At 50.4% G+C, this 23,647-nt stretch overlaps 1 protein-coding gene across 3 annotated transcripts; it reads right to left on the bottom strand.

Annotated features, from left to right (window-relative positions):
- Positions 1-3,696: 3,696 nt before the first annotated feature.
- On the bottom strand, positions 3,697-14,389 carry PYCR1 (pyrroline-5-carboxylate reductase 1). 3 transcript variants are annotated; one of them, XM_073310356.1, is made up of 7 exons: positions 14,158-14,387; positions 13,233-13,303; positions 8,932-9,111; positions 7,630-7,851; positions 6,680-6,772; positions 6,156-6,319; positions 3,697-6,011 (listed from the first exon to the last, which is right to left on the bottom strand). In XM_073310356.1, exons 1-7 carry the CDS (start codon positions 14,222-14,224, stop codon positions 5,849-5,851), a joined length of 960 nt encoding a protein of 319 aa, XP_073166457.1. In that variant the 5' UTR covers positions 14,225-14,387; the 3' UTR covers positions 3,697-5,848. The 3 variants fall into 3 exon arrangements, with proteins under 3 accessions (XP_073166457.1, XP_073166455.1, XP_073166456.1); XM_073310355.1 differs by having other exon boundaries at positions 5,873-6,024; positions 14,158-14,389; XM_073310354.1 differs by lacking the exon at positions 6,680-6,772 and having other exon boundaries at positions 14,158-14,389.
- Positions 14,390-23,647: the final 9,258 nt, after the last annotated feature.

The raw sequence follows: 23,647 nt of genomic DNA, 5'->3' as shown, positions 1-23,647 counted from the left end.
TCGGTAAGCTGGAATGACCCCTAAAGATGGGTTTGGAGAAGGGAGCTCCACCAATGGTCTGTGACAAAAGGTAGTCATGAAGTACACGGAGAGTGATCTGCTGGTAATATCCTAGTCTCCCCCACAGGGTACACCATCAGGACAAAAAGAACAGGAGTCCTTGTGGCACCTCAGAGACTAACCAATTTATTTGAGCATAAGCTTTCGTGAGCTACAGCTCACTTCATCGGGTGCACACAGTGGAAGTGAGCTGTAGCTCACGAAAGCTCATGCTCAAATAAATGTGTTAGTCTCTAAGGTGCCACAAGTCCTCCTGTTCTTTTTGCGAACACAGACTAACCCGGCTGTTATCCTGAAACCATCAGGACAGTTCCCTTGCTCCAACACTAGATCCAGAGTGTGGCTAGTTGTACAAATTGAGCCTTCAGCCTCCTAGGGGCAGAGAGAACCCGTCTCCTTCCCAAGGCAGCTGAGTGACAGAAAGCTCCTGATGGGGAGGAGATGTGCAAAGGTCCCCTTGTGCCCCTGCAGTACAAAGTGGGTGAGTAGAGTTTGTTTCTGATGCGGCACTGTCTAGTGATATTGACCCATCTGGGGGTGGGGAGGGTGTTACTGTGAGGTTAGTGGGAGGAGAGAGGTAAGACACTTGTTGTAGGCTAGAGAGTTTTCTGCATGGCATGCTGACAGTGTAGCTGCTAAGCAGCTCAGCACATTGTAAAATCTGCACCTTCAGCGCACCCACTCACATACAAAGACAAATTAAAGCAGATTTTGTGGGTAATTACAGAATGGTGGAATTCCCCCTTCCCCAGGATATTCCAATCAACACAACTGGGGGCAACCATCCAGCTGTGGAAAGTCCTATCTTCAAACTGCTTCTCCTCTAAGTAGGTACACCACAGAATGACCATAGCAGGAAAGCTGCAAAGTCACTATGTGAATCACAGCCAGCGGTGGGAAACAATTATTCAGGGAGATTTCACTTGGAAATTATGGTTCCAATAGGACTCGTCTGTATGTGTGCAAATAAAACAGAGGCTGAATTTTTCCCTGCCCCTCTTCAGCTCTGCGGGGCTTACAGCTGTCACTTGGACACCTCAGATGATTAGCAGGTCCTCATCTTGTTGCTAGATGCCTTGGACTAATCACTACACCGAACCCTGTCACACTGCCTAGTCAGCAGCTCACATCCCCCTCTCCAAGAATCTGCCTGACCCAGCACTTTTCTGTATCTTAGGGAAACAAAATCCCCCCTTCCCCCACCCATACCAGAAAGATTCTGCCTGTCATAATATTCCACCAAGCACATTCCTCACCATCAGATCACTCACCCAATTTACCCCACTTAGCACATCCTTTTCCTGGAACACATTACCTTTGAGCTACACAGTGCTCTGCAGAGGAACAGATGTAGTGTGCAAACACTACATTCAACTTTGCAACAGTTTTAACCTCCTGCTCACCAGCCAGGATTCCCCTGGGATCATGGTCAAATCCTTCCCTCCCAACTGGAGCCCCAGTAGCTATCAGACCTGGGCTGCAGTCTCAGAGTTCACCTCATTGCCTCAGCCAGGGGGAAGCACTAGCTCTTTCTACTGAACCTCAGTCCCCTTCTCCACTGTCAGGCTTTCTGCAGGGCCCCTGACTTTCCAGCCTTAGGAATGTCCCCAGGAACTCATAGTCACCTATGCTGGGCGCTTTGTTCCAATATTCAGGACTCTTCCCCAGAGGAAATGAACACTATACTAAACCAAGAAAGCTCAGAGCTTGTCTCTTCTAGCCCCTTTCCCAGGGCTCCAGGTGCTTGCGTTTACACACAGCTACTAACAACTTCCCAGCTTTTGCTGTGCTGTGGGTCCCTCTAATAGACAGTGCAGGTGTTGTGGTAACAGACAGATCTTAGATTAGAGGGGCTAGTGCCTTGCCCCTGGGTAGTGTGGGTGAATTATGCCACTCTAAACAAGTAGAGGTGCTTATTTGGAGACAAAAGCCCAGCTCTGTGGAGTTGCTCACCTGAAGGGATGGGTCTGTGATAAAAGGGTATGTGATGGAGAACTGCCTGAGTAGAAAACTTCTTGTCTTGTGCAGGTATGAGTCAGCTCCTACCTAGCCCCCTGGGGAGTGTGTGGTATTATTAATTAGATAGGTTTGGACGGAACTTGAGAGATGTACAGGGATAGACAGGGGTTTACAAACTGACCAAACGTCACACTCTTTGCATCAGAACACTTTGTTGCCAATTGGGCCCTGCAGATATAAATACCTTATACCAGAAATCAGACATTCACCATGCTGTGCTACCCACCCTGCAACATGAAGTCCTCTCCCCTAGAAATTCCCTCACCCCAACTTCTCTTCAGCAGCTCCTCTTTGCTGTATCTACGTTTTCTCAATGCTACTGAAAGGGCAGGGAGCACCATGGTGGCTACTGGAAATGCTGACACAGGAAAGAGGGTTTTGCAGCTGCTTCTTGTTTAGGTGCCTGTGATGGTGCTAAAGCAAGTCACAGCCAAAATGCATTAAGCAGGGGGGCGGGGGGCTTACTTCCTGCCTGTGAAGTCCTGCTCTCCTGAGGCCAGGCCCAGCAGCTACCTGTGCTCCTGCTGGAATTGTTATTTTGTAACATTAGAGGGGAGTGGGTGCTGCATGAACATGAGGACATGGGTTCTGGCCCAAAGAGCTTCCAGTCTAAAAAAATGTCAGCAGAAGGGTAAGAGAGGGATATGTGCACATCACGGTACTCAGAGGCACAGCAACACACAAGAATTAGGGTGACATGCTGGCTAACGGTACTATGTCCTTGGAGGGATATGCTCTCGATCTAGGATATTCAACAGTAGCTGTAGACTCCCATGCAACACATGGCGGGGGACAAATTAATAAACCCTGCATATGTTTTGAATGGGGGTTGATGGGCCCTTCTCTGGGGGGTCCAGAAGACCAGCTGGGCTAGAACTCTCTGAAGCCCAGCTTGTAAAATGAGTGCTAGAGCAGGGCTTTCCTTCCAGGGCTCCCTCCCCTGCATGATGGCAAGGGTGCTGGCCCATCCTGCAGTGCCTTCTTTGGAGGACAGAAACCTTTTGGCACTGCTGGTGGTTCTTTATTGCACACTACCAGAACCACTGTTTAGAACATTCCTTTCTCCAACAAAGGCCAGTGACTGCAGTGCACATGGTGGGGAAGGAGGCTGTGTTGCCCCCTTTCCACCATTTAGGCTGCAGTAATTTATGCAGGTTGGCCCTGGGTGTGCTCTGCTTCTGCCCCACTGTGGTGCTGTGCTCACCATCCCAGGCCCAGCCCACCGTGCAGCTCTGCTCCCTCGCTGTGATGCTAGCTACAGGCACCGTGGCTTTTTGTTAGAGGTGCAGAAGCCCAGGCCAGGCTCTCAGGGGATTACAATTTCAGGACCCTTAACTGGCACATTTCAGCCAGAAGGGGTTTTCCCTCCATGTTTTAAACCACTAAAAGCAAGAGCTAATGAACCTGCGAGTACAGCTTCTGTGCTATTGCCCCCAGGAGGCAGGGTGAAGAGCAAGGTTGGACCTTAATCTCCCCCCTTTAGGAATTAGTCTCCAATGAAAACAAACCCTCTCAAGGGGCTAAAAATGAGTGCAGTGCAGAGCAGGAGATGGTGGCGACAGCTGGGCTCCCTGCCAGTGAAGGGACACACTCCAAATCCACACAGCTCACACTAGCCCCAGGCTGAGAAGCAAAGTTTATTCTGGAAAGAGGGAGGGGGAGCAAGTGTGTGTAATTCAGCAATAGCGTCCCACGCTGCCTCTGCCACGCAGGAGCTGGGACAGCAAGAAAGCTTTTACCTTTGTGCCGCATGCAGCGTGTCTCCACTGCAGCAGGGAGTGAGCCTCCCAGCCCAGGCCACAGATGTGCTAGCTGGGCTTGAGACAGTGTACTACAAACACGTGCAGAGGCTCAGACTAGCCCCCTTCCCTCGGCTGCAGGAAGGTGGGTTGGTCTGAGCTAAAGCCATGTCTGCCTAGCGGGGACACACTTCCAGAGACCTTTCTGTGCTCTACATGCTACCTGCGCTGGGTCTCAGCCCCAAGGGTCTATGCACAGAGGCCTGGCCCATGAGGCTCTGACACCACCAGACTGTAAACCTCAGCTCTGAGATGGAAGCCACGGGCTGGGTGAGGAGACTACCCAGCAAGAGAAGCGCTGCTGCCACCTCCCTTCTAGGGCCAGCAGCAGCCAGGATGCTGACAGATCAAGAACAATGCTAGCACCTGCAGACAGACTTTCCTTCTCCCTCCTGCCCCCACCCCGTTAGAACAGAGGTAGGCAATGGTCTAGAACAACGTTTATCCACCCATATCATTGCCATGCCTGCTGGCTTCCACTGCACCCAAGCAAAAGGAGAACCGGGGGCTGTTGTCTACCCCGTGCGATTCTTTGGTGTGTAACATGGTTTCCGGGGGGGGGGGGGGGGCAGCAGGGGCAGAGAAGCTATGTAAACATAGATCAGCTTAGCCCTTTGCTGTAAATATGTCACACAAAGCAGTGAATGAAAGACTGATAGGTTCAACACCCACCTCCATGGCTAGTGTCTGCCAGCCCATGCATTTCTCCTCTGTCCCTTTAGTACACCACCTTCCAGGGAGCTGGAGATGGGAGGGCATGTGACAGATAAGAGGAGAGGGCAGGAAAAAGAGAAAGTGCAGCAAGGCCAGGGGAAGAACTTCCAGGGCTCCAGTACAAAATGGGGAAAGTTTTCAGTTTGAGCTGGATCACAAAGGGTGGTGAAGCTGGAAACCATCAAGGACTGATGTAAATGTTGGGGAATGAGATGAAGTTAGAAAGGAACCACATGTATATGGAGGAATCCTGTGAAATCAGCTCCAAGGGAAGGGCTGACAGTCTCTGCATACACAACTGGACAAGACAATGGGAAATGGGCAAATCCTGCTGGGGCCTGGAACCAGGTGTGACCTAAATGGGGGTTCCCCCTGCCCTCTCTGCCCCCAAGGCAGCAGGTAGAGAACACGCTAAGGAACACGGAAAGCATTTCAGACATGGGATGAAAACTGAACCATTCAGTGGTGGTAAGGTTGTTCACAGGCTGAAGGGAAAGGGAACACTCGCTTGAGTTGAGGCTTTTTGAGCTGCTCATCCAGGAAGGGTGCTGAAGGAGGAGAAGTGGCTGTGTCCCCAACAGTGTGTTCAGAAGGGGGATGTTCAGATAGCCTGGCCTGCAAAGCGCACCAGGCACAGGAAGAGAGACACATGCTCTGAGTTCTGCACAGAAAAATATGTGGGCTGCATCATGCAGCTACTGAAACGTGGATTCTGGGCTGAGGGGAAAGCAGGGCTGCTGCTCTCAGTGGAAGACAACTGAGCCCAACCCCAGTATGATGCACAGAGGGGATGGATTCTACTCTGGGTGGTGAAGAAAAAGATGGGGATAGGAACCATGGGGCCACGAGGGGTCCAAGGCCCCGCTCTAACCTTCAGAGCCAAGGAGCAGCAGGATACCCCTTAAAATAAGCCATCAAAATAAACTACTGCCCAGGAGATTATTAATGGGGATGGAGGGGCTAGCTTTATGGAGAAGCCAGCTCCCTGCCCAGAGGAGACACTTTGTGTCCGTGACAACCAGCTGTGCCCGTAACCCAGCAACTGCCCACCCCCAAAGGGAAGGACATGCTAGTGACCGTGTTCCCACCTCAGCTGGAAGTTAAGGTCCCTTCTCTACAGCTTTGCACCGCTCCCAAAGTTGCTGCAGGCCGAGAGCCAGGCAAGGGCTGGGAATGCCTAGGACTAGAGCTTTTCCTTTACAGAGTGAGAAGAAAGTGCATGCAAGAGGGCTGGTGCCTGGCCGAGCCTCATCCCTTCAGTTCTTCTTGCTGCTGGGCGCCCAGCTGCTGCTGAACAGACTGACTTTGTTGGCAGAAGCCATGGAAACAGAGGGAGACTCCAGCTTCACCTTATCCAGAAGGGTCTTCTTAATGGCAGCCGGGGAGACCTTCTCCTGATCCGCTAGGTGCTGCAGCTCCCTGCAGGAAGAGTCTGTCAGTCAGTGGGAAGAGCAGAATCACAAAGGAGAAGGAGGCATTGAGACAGAAAGGAGCAGCAGAACTCTGCAGCCTTCCCTTTAGGGCAACACTGCCAAGCATCAGGGAGGCCTTACACCTGCTCACCTTGTGCGAATGCAGGAAGCCTCCACGGCATTGATGAGCAGTGAGCGAAAGCCTCCACTCTCCAGGAAGTGCAGGGCATAGATGGTGGCTCCCCCAGGTGAGCAGACATTGTCCTTCAGCTGCCCAGGATGCTGTTCAGATTCCAACAGCATTTTGGCAGCACCCTGCAGCAGGAGAGAGAGGGAAAACATGTGTCAGAAATAGGACCAAAAGGATTCCCAACAGTTGTGAGTTCCAGTTCCCTGCTGCTAGACGGCTACATTAGGCAATGGGCCCCTTTCTCACATTTGAAGGGCTACTGGAAACCCAGCTCAGAGTTGCAAGTCTGTAGAGGAGTAAGGGCCTCGCACTTTCCAGCCTCCCTCAGAGCCATCAGCAACTTGAATAATCTCTGGGAAATTCCACCCAGGGAGATCGTTGTGTGAAAAAACTGTCCTCGTGGACCTGATTTGATCCAGGCGCTTGCAGACTATCTGGATGGACCAGATATGAACTGAATGGACTATGGAAGAGAAGACACTGACCAGTAAGGCCTGGGCTCCAAGTCGGACAGCTAGCCTGCGAGGAAGCCCCATCTTCACACCTCCATCTGCCAGAGCATCCAGGGCTGTGAATGCCTGAGAGACCAGAAACAGCATGACAGTGATTCTGAGGTTTGGAGACCAACGTGTGCCCTCAAAGCTGTGACGTTCCCAGGCAGAGGGACAGTGTCCAAGGCTCTGGGGTCACTGTGGATCCCCACCACTTAAAGGGACTTGATAAAAATCACTCTTTGTTGAGGACAATCTCTTAAGCAAACTAAGATGACAGACTGGGAAGCCAGGAACTCAGTCCTCAGGCTCCCCAGCACGTGCTGCAAACCAAGCTTCACATCCACCCAGAGGGCCTCGGTCTTGAGCAGGGCGATTCAGACTCTGAGGCTATTCCATCCTTGGCCTCAGATGAAATCGCCGACAAGTGGCCCAATTAGCACCCAGTTTTTGTAATGTGGATGCTTGTCTACTAGGCACTGAACAGAAACCCACATTCATTACTAAGAGGCCAAGCAAAGTCTAACAGACTCTTATTGTTGAGCTGGCCTGGCTTTGAACAAGACACCTACAGGTTATAGGTTACACACTCCAGGTGATTAAGTGGCAAACAGTCCTGTGGCACCTTATAGACCAACAGACGTATTGGAGCATGAGCTTTTGTGAGTAGCATCTGACGAAGTGGGTATTCACCCACGAAAGCTCATGCTCCAATACGTCTGTTAGTCTATAAGGTGCCACAGGACTCTTTGCCACTTTTACAGATCCAGACTAACACAGCTACCCCTCTGATGCTTGACTCCAGGTGATTAGAAATTCAAATCTATCCCCTTGGTCAAATCTGCAGCCTAATCTGATACCATTTTAAGATGCAAGTGTGTTCTCAGCATTTAAAGTTCAATGTTCTCCACTTGACTTGCATAACCCAAAGAAGTGGCACCTACATAAGCAGGGCCGCTGCCGCTGAGGCCTGTAACAGCATCTATTAGGTCCTCTTCTACTTCAGTGCAGAAGCCCACACTAGCCATCAGCTGTTCCAGGAGCTTCCCATCTTCCACTTCTGCGTGAGTCCCTGTGGCATAGACGGTAGCACCTTCCCGCACGATCACAGGTGTGTTAGTCATGCACCTGATCACTTTCGGGGTGGGACAGAAGGCAGAGAGTTTCTTGGGATGGGAAAGAGTTGGAGACAGAAAGAGAGAACGAACCAGATTTAATACACCTTCTACATCTGGAGTAAACCCCCCTCTAGAGAACTCCTAAAGGTCAGAGGGAATCCAGCGGGGTAAAGGACCTCTTCCTCACCCCACCCCCAGGCACTTCTACAGGATGGTCACCAAGATTCCCTCTGTTAAGCCTTTGCCAAAGGGGACAAGCGCTTAATGCAGTGTCCCTGGGGACGCAGGTGAAACTCAGTTACAGAGTGCTGGGCAGAGCCTGCCCATCCCTTGTAGCAGCATTATCATTCTAACATGGCCCCTGCAGTCTCCATGGGGGCAGCTCCTGCAGACATCTACCATAATGAGTCTCCATGAATGCAGAGGGGCTGGCAGCCCTCAGCAGGGAAAGACAAGACCTATTAAAGTTTCATACAATGATGGGGAATGAACAGGGACGATACCAAGGTCCTATTGACACAGGACCTGATTCTGGGACACTTCCCAGGCATTGCATGACAATCTTGCAGCAGAGGGTCTTGAAACCATATGAACCTCCCTACTGGCATAAGGAGGATTCCCTGGTGGTCTTGGGCCAGAACAGACCTACTACACCCCTTCGTAGGACTGGGACATTCCATCTGTGTTGCTGGAATGCATAGCACTTAGACTCTGACTATTCCGGACTTCCAGACTGCCCCTTACGGACCACTGCAGCCAGGGAGTAAGTTAGTGACTGTTTTAGCTTATCCTGGGTATGATTAGGAGGTGCAAACAGGGCCTAGTGCAACCTTTGCGCCTCCAAAAATTGGCTGCAGTCCAGAAATGGGCCAGAGTCTCATAGGCAAATGGTGCTTAACTCGTGAGCTGTAGTGCTCCCAGTGCCAGAAATGAACATTGTACTCAGCTTCTGGCAGCTGGAAGAACAAGTCAGTCTCAAAGTCAGATAGCCAGAGCTCCAGCCCTCTGGAAAAGCTTTCTAGAGTTTTAGTACCCTGGCTTCAAGAAGCTTCAGGTGCAGATGCATGCAGCTAGCCCTATCCCAGGCCCTTTGACCCCATCAGAGCTGTGCAGCACTCTGTTCCTCACCTTCTCAATGGAGCGGATAGTGACACCAGCAGCACATGAGACCACGATGTGGCGATTCTCTATATCTGAGCCAATCTCGTCCAGAATGAAGGGAATGATGGGAGGTTTCACAGCCAGGAACAGAACATCGCTGTTTTTAACTGTTTCCTTGTTACTTATAGTGAAGTTTACACCTATTTTCTGGAATAATTTGAAAGTTACATAGCAACAGCATCTCATTCCTAGAACTTCCTTGCATTCTCAGCTCTTAGAAATGGCATTTGGGATCAGGATTCAGCCAAGCTGGGTCAGCCACCAGCAGAGAATAATCGTGTTCACTAAGAGTCATACAGAGACAGACCTGATCAGCAGAGAGTACAGCAGTAACCCAGTGAGAACAGGACAGTTTGTTTTTTTTAGTTACTATGGGGGAAGAAAAGGAGTACTTGTGGCACCTTAGAGACTAACCAATTTATTTGAGCATGAGCTTTCGTGAGCTACAGCTCACTTCATCAGATGTTTACCGTGGAAACTGCAGCAGACTTTATATACACACAGAAATCATGAAACAATACCTCCTCCCACCCCACTGTCCTGCTGGTAATAGCTTATCTAAAGTGATCAACAGGTGGGCCATTTCCAGCACAAATCCAGGTTTTCTCACCCTCCACGCCCCCCCACAAATTCACTCTCCTGCTGGTGCTAGCCCATCCAAAGTGACAACTCTTTACATAATCAAGTCGGGCTATTTCCTGCATAGATCAAGGTTTTCTCACATCCCCCCCACCCCCATACACACACAAACTCACTCTCCTGCTGGTAATAGCTCATCTAAACTGACCATTCTCCAGGTTTAAATCCAAGTTAAACCAGAACATCTGGGGGGGGGGGGGGGTAGGAAAAAACAAGAGGACACAGGCTACCTTGCATAATGACTTAGCCACTCCCAGTCTCTATTTAAGCCTAAATTAATAGTATCCAATTTGCAAATGAATTCCAATTCAGCAGTTTCTCGCTGGAGTCTGGATTTGAAGTTTTTTTGTTTTAAGATAGCGACCTTCATGTCTGTGATTGCGTGACCAGAGAGATTGAAGTGTTCTCCGACTGGTTTATGAATGTTATAATTCTTGACATCTGATTTGTGTCCATTTATTCTTTTACGTAGAGACTGTCCAGTTTGACCAATGTACATGGCAGAGGGGCATTGCTGGCACATGATGGCATAGATCACATTGGTGGATGTGCAGGTGAACGAGCCTCTGATAGTGTGGCTGATGTTATTAGGCCCTGTGATGGTGTCCCCTGAATAGATATGTGGGCACAATTGGCAACGGGCTTTGTTGCAAGGATAAGTTCCTGGGTTAGTGGTTCTGTTGTGTGGTATGTGGTTGTTGGTGAGTATTTGCTTCAGGTTGCGGGGCTGTCTGTAGGCAAGGACTGGCCTGTCTCCCAAGACTTGTGAGAGTGTTGGGTCATCCTTTAGGATAGGTTGTAGATCCTTAATAATGCGTTGGAGGGGTTTTAGTTGGGGGCTGAAGGTGACGGCTAGTGGCGTTCTGTTATTTTCTTTGTTAGGCCTGTCCTGTAGTAGGTAACTTCTGGGAACTCTTCTGGCTCTATCAATCTGTTTCTTTACTTCTGCAGGTGGGTATTGTAGTTGTAAGAAAGCTTGACAGAGATCTTGTAGGTGTTTGTCTCTGTCTGAGGGGTTGGAGCAAATGCGGTTGTATCGCAGAGCTTGGCTGTAGACGATGGATCGTGTGGTGTGGTCAGGGTGAAAGCTGGAGGCATGCAGGTAGGAATAGCGGTCAGTAGGTTTACGGTATAGGGTGGTGTTTATGTGGCCATTGTTTATTAGCACTGTAGTGTCCAGGAAGTGGATCTCTTGTGTGGACTGGACCAGGCTGAGGTTGGTGGTGGGATGGAAATTGTTGAAATCATGGTGGAATTCCTCAAGGGCTTCTTTTCCATGGGTCCAGATGATGAAGATGTCATCAATATAGCGCAAGTAGAGTAGGGGCTTTAGGGGACGAGAGCTGAGGAAGCGTTGTTCTAAATCAGCCATAAAAATGTTGGCATACTGTGGGGCCATGCGGGTACCCATAGCAGTGCCGCTGATCTGAAGGTATACATTGTCCCCAAATGTGAAATAGTTATGGGTAAGGACAAAGTCACAAAGTTCAGCCACCAGGTTAGCCGTGACATTATCGGGGATAGTGTTCTTGACGGCTTGTAGTCCATCTTTGTGTGGAATGTTGGTGTAGAGGGCTTCTACATCCATAGTAGCCAGGATGGTGTTATCAGGAAGATCACCGATGGATTGAAGCCCTTGAGGAATTCCACCATGATTTCAACAATTTCCATCCCACCACCAACCTCAGCCTGGTCCAGTCCACACAAGAGATCCACTTCCTGGACACTACAGTGCTAATAAACAATGGCCACATAAACACCACCCTATACCGTAAACCTACTGACCGCTATTCCTACCTGCATGCCTCCAGCTTTCACCCTGACCACACCACACGATCCATCGTCTACAGCCAAGCTCTGCGATACAACCGCATTTGCTCCAACCCCTCAGACAGAGACAAACACCTACAAGATCTCTGTCAAGCTTTCTTACAACTACAATACCCACCTGCAGAAGTAAAGAAACAGATTGATAGAGCCAGAAGAGTTCCCAGAAGTTACCTACTACAGGACAGGCCTAACAAAGAAAATAACAGAACGCCACTAGCCGTCACCTTCAGCCCCCAACTAAAACCCCTCCAACGCATTATTAAGGATCTACAACCTATCCTAAAGGATGACCCAACACTCTCACAAGTCTTGGGAGACAGGCCAGTCCTTGCCTACAGACAGCCCCGCAACCTGAAGCAAATACTCACCAACAACCACATACCACACAACAGAACCACTAACCCAGGAACTTATCCTTGCAACAAAGCCCGTTGCCAATTGTGCCCACATATCTATTCAGGGGACACCATCACAGGGCCTAATAACATCAGCCACACTATCAGAGGCTCGTTCACCTGCACATCCACCAATGTGATCTATGCCATCATGTGCCAGCAATGCCCCTCTGCCATGTACATTGGTCAAACTGGACAGTCTCTACGTAAAAGAATAAATGGACACAAATCAGATGTCAAGAATTATAACATTCATAAACCAGTCGGAGAACACTTCAATCTCTCTGGTCACGCAATCACAGACATGAAGGTCGCTATCTTAAAACAAAAAAACTTCAAATCCAGACTCCAGCGAGAAACTGCTGAATTGGAATTCATTTGCAAATTGGATACTATTAATTTAGGCTTAAATAGAGACTGGGAGTGGCTAAGTCATTATGCAAGGTAGCCTGTGTCCTCTTGTTTTTTCCTACCCCCCCCCCCCCCAGATGTTCTGGTTTAACTTGGATTTAAACCTGGAGAATGGTCAGTTTAGATGAGCTATTACCAGCAGGAGAGTGAGTTTGTGTGTGTATGGGGGTGGGGGGGATGTGAGAAAACCTTGATCTATGCAGGAAATAGCCCGACTTGATTATGTAAAGAGTTGTCACTTTGGATGGGCTAGCACCAGCAGGAGAGTGAATTTGTGGGGGGGCGTGGAGGGTGAGAAAACCTGGATTTGTGCTGGAAATGGCCCACCTGTTGATCACTTTAGATAAGCTATTACCAGCAGGACAGTGGGGTGGGAGGAGGTATTGTTTCATGATTTCTGTGTGTATATAAAGTCTGCTGCAGTTTCCACGGTAAACATCTGATGAAGTGAGCTGTAGCTCACGAAAGCTCATGCTCAAATAAATTGGTTAGTCTCTAAGGTGCCACAAGTACTCCTTTTTTTTTGCGAATACAGACTAACACGGCTGTTCCTCTGAAACCTGTCATTATGGGGGAAGAAGCGAAGTTACATTCCCAGCCTTTATAGCTCATGATCAGTTCCACGTTGCATTTTCACTGTAGTGCAGTCATGCACTTTGAACGTGTAACTATTGACTCTATTTGTAACTTCAGATTCCCAGAGTGGTTCTCAATTGGCTTCTCTGGGCAAGAAACTCTTTGCCCCAAAGATGGGAACCACTCACCTTTCCTGGCTCTGTGTCCACCGTTGGCAATAAGTGAACCCAACAGCCAATGGCAGGAAGTTCAGATGTGAGAGGATTCAGACCCTAAAAGAGCCTTATTGAGCCAAGCAGAGAAAACAACATGCAATACTGAACATAGGAGTCCTACTTGTGGCCACTGCAAACATATTGAGATCTTTGTGTGATTTCTGTGGGCAGGAGTTTGGATCTTACAAACACTGGAACTTACCCTCAGTCCAGATACAGTTGGGAGGTCAGTGTCTGGGGAACTTGCTGTGATCTTATGAGCAGCCAAAACCCCTAGGAAAGGGACAGGTAACTTCAGTTTGGGTTCCATGGGTCTCGCTTCCCCCAGAGCTTCTTCACTGTTATTCACCCAGGTTATTCTGAACTTGGTCATTCCCCCACACTCCTGTTGTCCCCTCACAACACATCTCTTCTTCTGGCTCACTGATGTACATACTGATCCTAATGGCTCTCTACTAAAAAACTCTCACATTCTCAAGCACCCTGTGGTTTAAGGATGAAATACACAAATCTGCATCCAATAAATAGGGTAGTTTTAATTCACACCTTTAGTCGTTGCAGCGCTCGTCTATACGGGGACGTGTACTTTGCTGTGCAAGTGCCATATGTAAGTTTTGCTTTCAGCTTGTGCAAGTTCTCTTTCCGCTCCGCAGAGGGCTCGCCCCCCTCTCCGTCTCTCCGCTGCCTCCCGCAGATCCGCGGGACAGCGCGCTTTCCGGCCACGCAGATCTGCGGGCTCCGTTGGACCGCCCAGGACCCGCCCAGGACCCTGACCTCCGCCCCGCTCCGGAGCCCGGCTCCCCCTGCCGCCGCCCCGGGCTGCTGAGCGGCGCAGGCAGCGGAGCCAGGCGCGGGGCGGGACGCCGGGGAGCGCGGGGCGGCGGGACGCCGGGGAGCGCGGGGCGGCGGGGGCGCGCCGGGGAGCTGCGGGGCGGCGGGGAGCGCGGCGGGGAGCTGCGGGGCGGCGGGGAGCGCGGCGGGGAGCTGCGGGGCGGCGGGGAGCGCGGCGGGGAGCGCGGCGGGGAGCTGCGGGACGCCGGGGAGCGCGGGGCGGCGGGGAGCTGCGGGGGGCGCGGCGGGGAGCTGCGGGGGCGCGGCGGAGGCGGAGCCCGGCGCGCAGCACCCACCTGCCGCGGCGAAGCCCCGGGCCAGGGCGAAGGCGAGCTGCCCGGCTCCGATGAACCCCACGCTCATGGCGGGGCCGCGGTCACGCGCGCGCGCGGCCGGCCGGCACCCCCCGCGGGGCGGGGGCGGGGCGGGGCAGGCGCCGGCGGGCCCGCGCTGCCTGGGCCAGACCCGCACCCGCAGCCCCGAGCTGGCGCCCACGTGGCCGGTCCGGCGAGGGGAGAGTGACGGCCTCGCCTCCACCACGCGCGGCCCAGGCACAGCGCGACAGAGACCAGCCAATCCACGGGCGAGGGGGTGGGGTCTCGGCGGAACCTCAACCAATCAGAAAGACGAGGCGGGGTCACCTCTCGGCCCTCGCCAACCGTTGGGGCAACCTGTGTTTGCGATTGCATCATTCGCTGCCTACGAGTGCCGCAAGGGCTCAACGCTCCTGACGGCCATTATGTCCCGGCATGCAATGCTCCAGCTATTCTGACGTAGGGCCCGAGCTGCCTGTGGGGTGCGGTAGTCTGGGCGCACGTTGCCTTCTGGGAATTGTAGTTTCAGGGGACAGAGGGGACCAGCTCATTGGTAATAGTGACATCAGGTTCTGGAACGTTCTAGGTTCGCCTCCCGCCCTAGCTAGAGTCTCGCAGAGCGCGCGCAGGGCGGGTCAGTGGCGGCTTCCCGCCTCATTAGACGAACGGATACTCATGGGGGCTCTGCCTCCAGACATACACTCAGGGGGACCCAGGCCAGGGCGCCTCGGGTCCGGACAGACTCAGGGAGGGCCTGGCTCAGAGCCCCTCGGCGAGCCTGGCTCAGAGCCCCTCGGGTCCGGACGGACGCAGGGAGAGCCTGGCTCAGAGCCCCTCGGGTCCGGACGGACGCAGGGAGAGCCTGGCTCAGAGCCCCTCGGGTCCGGACGGACGCAGGGAGAGCCTGGCTCAGAGCCCCTCGGGTCCGGACGGACGCAGGGAGAGCCTGGCTCAGAGCCCCTCGAGTCCGGACGGACGCAGGGAGAGCCTGGCTCAGAGCCCCTCGGGTCCGGACGGACGCAGGGAGGGCCTGGCTCAGAGCCCCTCGGCGAGCCTAGCTCAGAGCCCCTCGAGTCCGGACGGACGCAGGGAGAGCCTGGCTCAGAGCCCCTCGGGTCCGGACGGACGCAGGGAGAGCCTGGCTCAGAGCCCCTCGGCGAGCCTAGCTCAGAGCCCCTCGGGTCCGGACGGACGCAGGGAGAGCCTGGCTCAGAGCCCCTCGGGTCCGGACGGACGCAGGGAGGGCCTGGCTCAGAGCCCCTCGGCGGGCCTGGCTCAGAGCCCCTCGGGTCCGGACGGACGCAGGGAGAGCCTGGCTCAGAGCCCCTCAGGTCCGGACGGACGCAGGGAGAGCCTGGCTCAGAGCCCCTCGGGTCCAGACAGACTCAGGGAGGGCCTGGCTCAGAGCCCCTCGGCGAGCCTGGCTCAGAGCCCCTCGGGTCCGGACGGACGCAGGGAGAGCCTGGCTCAGAGCCCCTCGGGTCCAGACAGACTCAGGGAGGGCCTGGCTCAGAGCCCCTCGGGTCCGGACGGACGCAGGGCGACCCTGGCTCAGAGCCCCTCGGGTCCGGACGGACGCAGGGCGACCCTGGCTCAGAGCCCCTCGGGTCCGGACGGACGCAGGGCGACCCTGGCTCAGAGCCCCTCGGGTCCGGACGGACGCAGGGAGAGCCTGGCTCAGAGCCCCTCGGGTCCGGACGGACGCAGGGAGAGCCTGGCTCAGAGCCCCTCGGGTCTGGACGGACGCAAGGAGAGCCTGCCTCAGAGCTCCTCGGGTCTGGACGGACGCAGGGAGAGCCTGCCTCAGAGCCCCTCGGGTCTGGACGGATGTAGGGAGGGCCTGGCTCATAGCACCCCGGGTCTCAATTGACAGTTGAACACAGATATGGGGATGATACTGTAATATATGCCAGGGACAAGGTCAGCCATTAGGCAGACCCAGGATCAGGTGAGCGTAAACATAGGGTGGCTACAAACTGTCAGAGCAGCAGATCAGCCTCTTATTATGACAAGGGGAAGGGCCCGTAGCAGGACTCATGTCATCTCATATATGGGCACTGGGGAATTTGTTGTGATTAGCCAGTTTTGAAAGGATGTTGTTGCAACACTGTTTGGACATTACTTTTCTTGGGAGCACTTCGGCAACTTTGGTTGGCAGGGAGCTGGTGCCAGAAGCATCGTCAGTGCATACAGCACTATCATCACCATGGATACCCCATCACCTGCTGAAATCCAGGTATTTACTATACCAATAAGGCGGCTTTTACCTGATCCTGAATGTTGTTCTGACCACACCAGAGCCAGGCTCTCCCTGCGTCCGTCCGGATCCGAGGGGCTCTGACCACGCCAGATCAGGCGAAGGAACCTGCTGCTCATCCACCCAGGTCCTGTCACTTATATACAGTGCCCTCTATATCAGTGAGTCTCAAACTTTTTTACTGGTGACCCCTTTCACATACCAAGCTTCCGAGTGCGACCCCCCCTTATAAATTAAAAACACTTTTTAATATATTTAACACCATTATAAATGCTGGAGGCAAAGCAGGGTCTGGGGTGGAGGCTGACAGCTCGTGATCCCCCATGTAATGACCTCATGACCCCCTGAGAGGTCCCAACCCCCAGTTTGAGAACCCCTGCTCTATATGCTTGAGAGACCCTCTCTGTGTTTATGTAAAATAGAAGTTGCAATGCTGACATTAATATGATTTATATTTAACAGGAATAGACTGGCAAGGGGCAAATCTGATGAGGCACCAGATTAGAGAATGCAGCCCACAGCATTGATGAGACAAAGAGCTAGGTAAGTTTACAAAATACAATTAGACATGTATATGACTAAGTATAACACCTGTAGTGAGCCCAGTTAGAATGTCACAATATTATTATTTGTTACATGTATTGCAGCATTGCGCTGGGTGCTGTACTAGCATATAGGAAGAGGTAAATTGGTCTCACAGCATAGATGGGTCCTGAAGGATTTGAAGAAGGTAGGGGTCGTGTCCTTATGGATCAGTTCAGGGAGGCCATTACACATATAAGTATCTCACAACTGAGGATGACAATACAGTGGCTTTCAAACCCCACGCACCATGGAATGAGTTGATCACCAGCTTGGTTAGGGTCAAGAGAAGAAGAACCTTCCCACACCCCTGACACCTCCCAAAAAAGGATAGTAAAAGCTTGTGCCTTTTTTTGAAGCATCCAACATTGGCCACTGTCAGAGGCAGGATATCAGATTGAACTATGTGGATTATATAAAATACAATGAGTTTTGCATTCTTAACCAATTACCCCTTGTAAAGCTCAGCTGACTGCAGCTTCCATTTGCCTTCCCACTTACCCACACACACAGTTCTTGAGCCTCCTGCTGTCCATCCCTCAGGGGAAAGAGTTGGGAGGGGAAGGGATTCTGTATTGGCCTGGAGGTGAGTAGTATGGTGCTTCAAGTTGATAAGTGAAAATGGAATAAACATTCTCTGAAATGGAAGAGTGTTTGGTCCGTAACATCACCTTGAGCTCACTTGGATGAAGAGGACCATCGAGATTAAGCTGTTTTTGTATTTGCTCATGTAGACTGGCAAATCTGGACAATTGCCAGATTGTGGAAATCAAGTCCTGTTAATTACAGCATTTCATAAAACTGCATGAATACTGTACCTCTTGGTCCTGGACTCTATCACTTCTTGGCCTGTGACTAAATTGTGCATGTATTGAAATAGGAGGGAAGTGTAGGGGCGGGTGTGATGTTCCCCTCTGGTGTTATCTGGACTGGTGCTCTGCTAGGTTACTCCAATCCTTGACTCTGGGAGCCAGTCTTACCCTGCTCTGCTGTAAGAACCCCCACTCCTGGGCTGTTAACGCACAGCCTCTAGCACGTAAGCTGCTCCTTGGATTGTGCAACCGAATGACACTAGCCAATATCTCTGGTCCCAGACACAACCCTAGGAACTTCCGTCTTGCAGTGTCCATTTATGCCCACTGCAAGCTTATATGAGTTAGTCAATTTAACAAAGAAATTGATATGTACTGGGCTTGTAATCCCAAGGGGAGTCTCTGACACGCTTCAAACCAAACACACTGCTTCAGGTAGAATAAACAAACATTTATTAATTATAAAGATAGATTTTAAGTGAATATAAGTCAAAATATAAGTCAGATTTGGTCAAATGAAATAAAAGCAAAACACATTCTAAGCTGATCTTAACACTTTCAATGCCCTTACAAATTTATATGCTTCTCACCACAGGCTGTCTGGTTGCTCTTCAGCCAGGCTCTCCCCTTTGATCAGCACTTCAGTCACTTGGTGTGGTGTCTGTAGATGTGGTGGAAGAGCATGGCAAAGTCTCTCCCTTTTATCATGTCCTTTCTTCCCTCTTGGCTTTGCCCACCCCCTTCAGAGTCAGGTGAGCATTAACTCATTGTTGTGCCAAGCTGACCAATGGAAGTGGGGGTGACTCACTTGAGAGTCCAACAGATCCTTTTGTTGTTGCCTAGGCCAGCATCCTTTGTTCCTGTGAGGCTGGGCTGAGTTTGTCCCATACATGTCCTGATGAGGTGTGAACTGCCCCTCTGCTTCTGGAGAGTTTTTGTCTGGGCTTGCTTTAAGCCATGAGGATACATTTCTGCCTCATAACTATATACATGAAATTATAACCTATAACGTTACTATACCATTACTGTAACAATTACTATAACATCACTATGACAACAATGCTCAGTACATCATGAGCCTTCAGAAGACACCTGACATGACAAACTTTGCATTAAATACCACACAATCATACTATAAGGATGAACATGGGGGTGCTAGGTGTTCCCCCGAAGTACAGAGTGTCACAGTGGGATCTGGATTTTATTTCACAGAAACAAAGGATCAGATTTTCAAAAGAACTCAGCACCCATATAGGCACCCAGATAATGTGAGCTCTTTTAAAAGTCTCCCCCATAAATGTGCCTCATCTCTGGGAGTTTCTTCAGGATGAATAGAAAACAGCTGTGGAGATTTGCAGTTACCCAGCACAGGACTGAAAACAGCTAGGAATATCTCAGCACACTGTGTTAGTTTTCTGAGTTGGGCAGAGGCAATTTAGGAATCAGCCTGCCATGTGTTCATTCTTCACATTCTGGGAATATTTTAATCTAGTGGAATCTTTTTACTCAACTGTCAGTTCTTTAGAATGTGGCTGCATGTGGAAAGGTGAGACCTATATAAGGGAAACAGAGATGAAGGAAGTGCATGTGTTGGAAAACCTGTTAACTCTTTGTACAAACCATCCTGTCTGCCAGTCCTATGAAACATGTTTTCTCCAACACAATTTCAGGAAAGAATTTTGAGAGAAAAATCATGTTTTTAACCCTAATTTGGCTTATCTGTTTGTAAAATATGTACTATATGTGTCTGTAAAAGCTTCTACTCTCCAATTCTTAATTAATCTGCTATTGCTAATTCTTTTATTTTAAATTAATCTTTATTGTGTTGATGCCTGGTTGCGCCTCTTCTTTCAATGTGAAGTGTTTGGGTGATGATTATAGTTGATTCTGAAAATGCCCTGGCTCAATGTATGGTGTTTCTGATGTCACTATTATTTTGGTGCCATGCTCTATTTTGGCACTTTCATGCCAGTTCTTTCTTCATTAATGGGTGCTTTCCTCTTTGTTGTTGGTGCTTCTACTTGCCAGTGCAGCGCTGCTCTGGCCCCAGAATTGTTCTCAGCACACCCATGCCTGAGATATGGCCTTTTGGTGCCACAGACTTTATTAGGCAGCTCTAAGACTATTCAGCATCCCAGTGCCTGCTCCACAATTTCAGTGTCAAATTACTTAGTAGTGTACCTCGGTACCTCTTTTGGTGTTTGTTTCTCTATCGCTCCAACTCTTCTCTCAACAGACCAGTTTTTCTTCTCTTACCTTGGTATATATAGCGTCTAAAATAGAAGGAAGGCTACTCAACCCCTATGAACTCTGTCAGTTCCCCTGAACATCATTGGAAACTAACCATGTTTATTCCCTCATATGCCTTGGAGTCAAGTGCTATGCATAGAGGAGCCAGATATATCAACAGGTTCCACCTGAGCACTGCAGAAAGATGGCGATTGCCTCCAAGCCCTGCTTGGGGCACTTGAAGTCAACTCCTGTAAGTCTGGCCCAAATATGCCATGGAATGCTTTGGCAGGGGGAGGGGGAGAGCTTGAGTCAGCCAATACAATTGAGATTTGGACTCTGTCAATGCTGCCCATGTTTATGCCGACCCATCCTTCTAGTAAGATCAGCTAGGCAACTTCATCATTGAAAATGTGGGCTGTGGCAAGTGACAGCTTCTCAGCACAATTGAGGCATCCCTGGAAGTCAGTGTCACTGATCTCAGATTCATTTGAGGAAGAGTGTAGGATATAGGCCTACACAGGGCCTCAGTGAACTGTTTTTTTTAAATTGTTTGTATATTAGCATGAGGAATAGATCCAAAGCATGTGACCAAAAAGAATGAAATCATGAGATAGAAGAGTTGTTCGTGTTAAACTTGTAGAGATTCTTGAAATACCAGTGTTATCTTATTTAAGGTTTGGGTTGAGGTAATGAGAATAAAGAAAACATAGTTAACTGGGCACCAGGTGCCGTAAATAATTGCTTATACAGTATATGGTTTGTTTAAAAAGAAATGCTTAGTCCAGTGGTTGGGGAAAAAAATATGGCAAAATTAGATAAGAAGGCCTTGAAAAGGGGGCCTGCCATTAATATTATCTGAACTGGGCAAAAGGACAGCATGCACAGTAGGGATGTAAATATCGTTTTAAAAAGTACCCGTTTAAACTATTAAAATTATGTTGGTCAAATGTTTGTTAACATGACGGGGGTCGGGACAGACACATGGTGGGGCTAGGGGTCTGGGGCTGCTGCACGGCAGAGGTCTGGGGTCAGGGCTGCCGCCCAGTTCCACGCAGCAGGGGTCCAGGGTCAAGGCTGCACATCTGTTTTAAACATTAACTGCAATATATTAATGGTAAGACTAATTCTTATCGGTTAACCATTTAATATTTTACATCTCTAGTGCGCAGCCCTAAAACTGCCTCCTCTGGTTTTGGCTAAGGTCTGATAACCATCACTTGTTTATTATAGTGTATAAAAAGACAAATTGTTTAGGGATATAAGGAATGGTGTCCCTGGCCTCTGTTTATCAGGGAGTGGAGATGGATGGCAGAGGAGACATCACTTGATCATTACCTGTTAGGTTCACTCCCTCTGGGGCACCTGGCATTGGCCACTGTCAGCAGACAGGATACTGAGCTGGATGGACCTTTGGTCTGACCCAGTGTGGCCATTCTTATATTTCTTATTCTTTGTCAGAGCTTTTCCTTACTCCTCTGGAGTCTCACCATGAAGAGAAGGTATTTCTTGAGCTTGATTCTGTTGTGAGTATTTGGTATGCTTGTAATTGTATTGTTGGTAAGATATCAAATATGGGTGTATTTGTTTGGATTGATATTTTGGACATGACCAACATCCACAGGCGCCAACTTCTCATGGCGCTAGTGGGTGCCCATGCCCCCCTGCCCGCATTCCAACCCCTTCCCCCAAAGTCCCCGCCCCGCCTCCTCCCCTGAGTGCGTCGTGTTCCCCTTCCTCCCCCCTCCCTCCCAGCACTTGCTGCGCGAAACAGCTGTTTCGTGGCAGCAAGCAGTGGGAGGGAGGGGGAAAAAGTGGGCATGCAGTGTGCTCACTGAGGAGTGTCAAAGTTTGACTCAGACTCACAATTTATCAGACCACTCTGTTTTATTAGCAAAGCTGCTCTGCTAATACATTTAGAAGTGAGCCCCCTGAGTGGGGCTTGTGTCTCTTAATTTATACAGCTTGCTGGAGAACAAGTTACAGAGAAGTTACAGACAAAAGAAGAAAAAGATTTTAGTCACCACCCTTCGAGATCCCTGAGACCAGTCACGTATCTTCAATTACCTGCCACCCTTAACAATCTCCTTTAACAGCTTCCAGTTAACTAATTGCCCTTCACACCTTCCATTCTGATGCCTGCTTTTTAGACGTGCTGGCTCTATCTTAATTGCTTCTCCATTCAAAAGCTAACTGTCCCTACGTGTGCTCCCTCAGATACTTTGTAACATGTTTTGGCATGCCCTCTCATATACAATGTATCCAGCATGTCCCCTTATACAACGTTATACAATGTTATACTTCCACAGGAGGCAGAGGCAGAGCAGAGGTGCAGGTGAACTGGGGTGGAGGGGCTGGGAGCTGCAGGTGGGTGCAGAGCACTCACCAATTTTTCCCCATGGGTGCTCCAGCCCCGGAGCACCCATGGAGTTGGCGCCTCTGCCAACATCAAGTGGCCTTTGGACTAATAAAGAAGTGCTTGTGTAGAAACTGAGTCATGGTAAACCTTAATAAATGTACTAGAGAAATCTTTTCCACTACTGAGTCTCTGCACAAAAGACCAAGGCAGGAGAAAAAGAAAGAGCCTATGGGCATGTCTACACTTGCCCTTTAAAGCGCAAAAAGTTGCTTTGTTTTGCGAAAAACGCTGGAGCATCTACACTTGCCAATTACTTTTTCCGCAAACAGAAAACCACCTTCACAAGAGGCGTACAGTTCTTACCAGTTATACTTTTGTGGTGATGTTCAAGTGAAGACTCATCCTTCCTGTTTACACAGCTTTTAGCCTCCAGCGGATATCCCATGGTGCCTAGTTGACCACTCTGGCCAGCAGCTCTGCTGCTCCAGTGGTGCAGCCTGGTGGAGAAAACAGGGGGAGCGGAGATAAAAAAAGGCGCCACCCCCTAGTACTCACCCGGCGGCGCTCCGGGTCTTCAGCAGCACTTCGGCATCGGGTCCTTCGCTCTGGTCTTCGGCACTGAAGGACCCGCCCCCCCGCCACCGCAATGCCGCCGAAGACCGGAGCGAGTGAAGGACCCGACACCAAAGGGCTGCTGAAGACCCAGAGCGCCACCAGGTGAGTAAAAATTTTAAAGGCACCAAGTAATTTAAAAAGGCGCCACTTCTGCTCGGTGGGGGAGCAGCTGCTACCCGCTCCCCCCTAGCTACGCTACTGCGCTGCTCCGATGCCAGGTAAACCGATGTCTGCCCCTCCCCCTGCAAAGCCTCGGCAGTGTTCTATCTCTCTCTCATACACAGACTTACTTTCCTCCTTCATGGGGTTTCATTTTTATTGTTTCTTAACTTATAATAAAACATAAACCTGAGCTCAGTCTTTCTCCTGAGTTTGGATGCTCCTCAGGATTTGCTTTGCAGGGTCTCAGTCAGAGTCCCTCCTTTCTTCAGACAGCCACTGAAACCTTAGCATATCTCTGGTCAGGAGCCAATAGGACCTGTTTGGTCTGCCCGCAAGGATGTGTCAGAAGAAATAATTGCATTTCTGTACAGGGTCCTAACACCTGACATCGGGGGAACGATCAGAAGAGTCAAAAATTATTTGAAATCTGGGAAAAACCTGCCTTGCAGTAAGAGA

This window comes from Lepidochelys kempii, chromosome 14 (assembly GCF_965140265.1).
Source record: "Lepidochelys kempii isolate rLepKem1 chromosome 14, rLepKem1.hap2, whole genome shotgun sequence".
NCBI lineage: Eukaryota > Metazoa > Chordata > Testudines > Cheloniidae > Lepidochelys > Lepidochelys kempii.
Note: the sequence above shows the minus strand (reverse complement) of the source record. Positions and strands in the feature narration are given on the sequence as shown.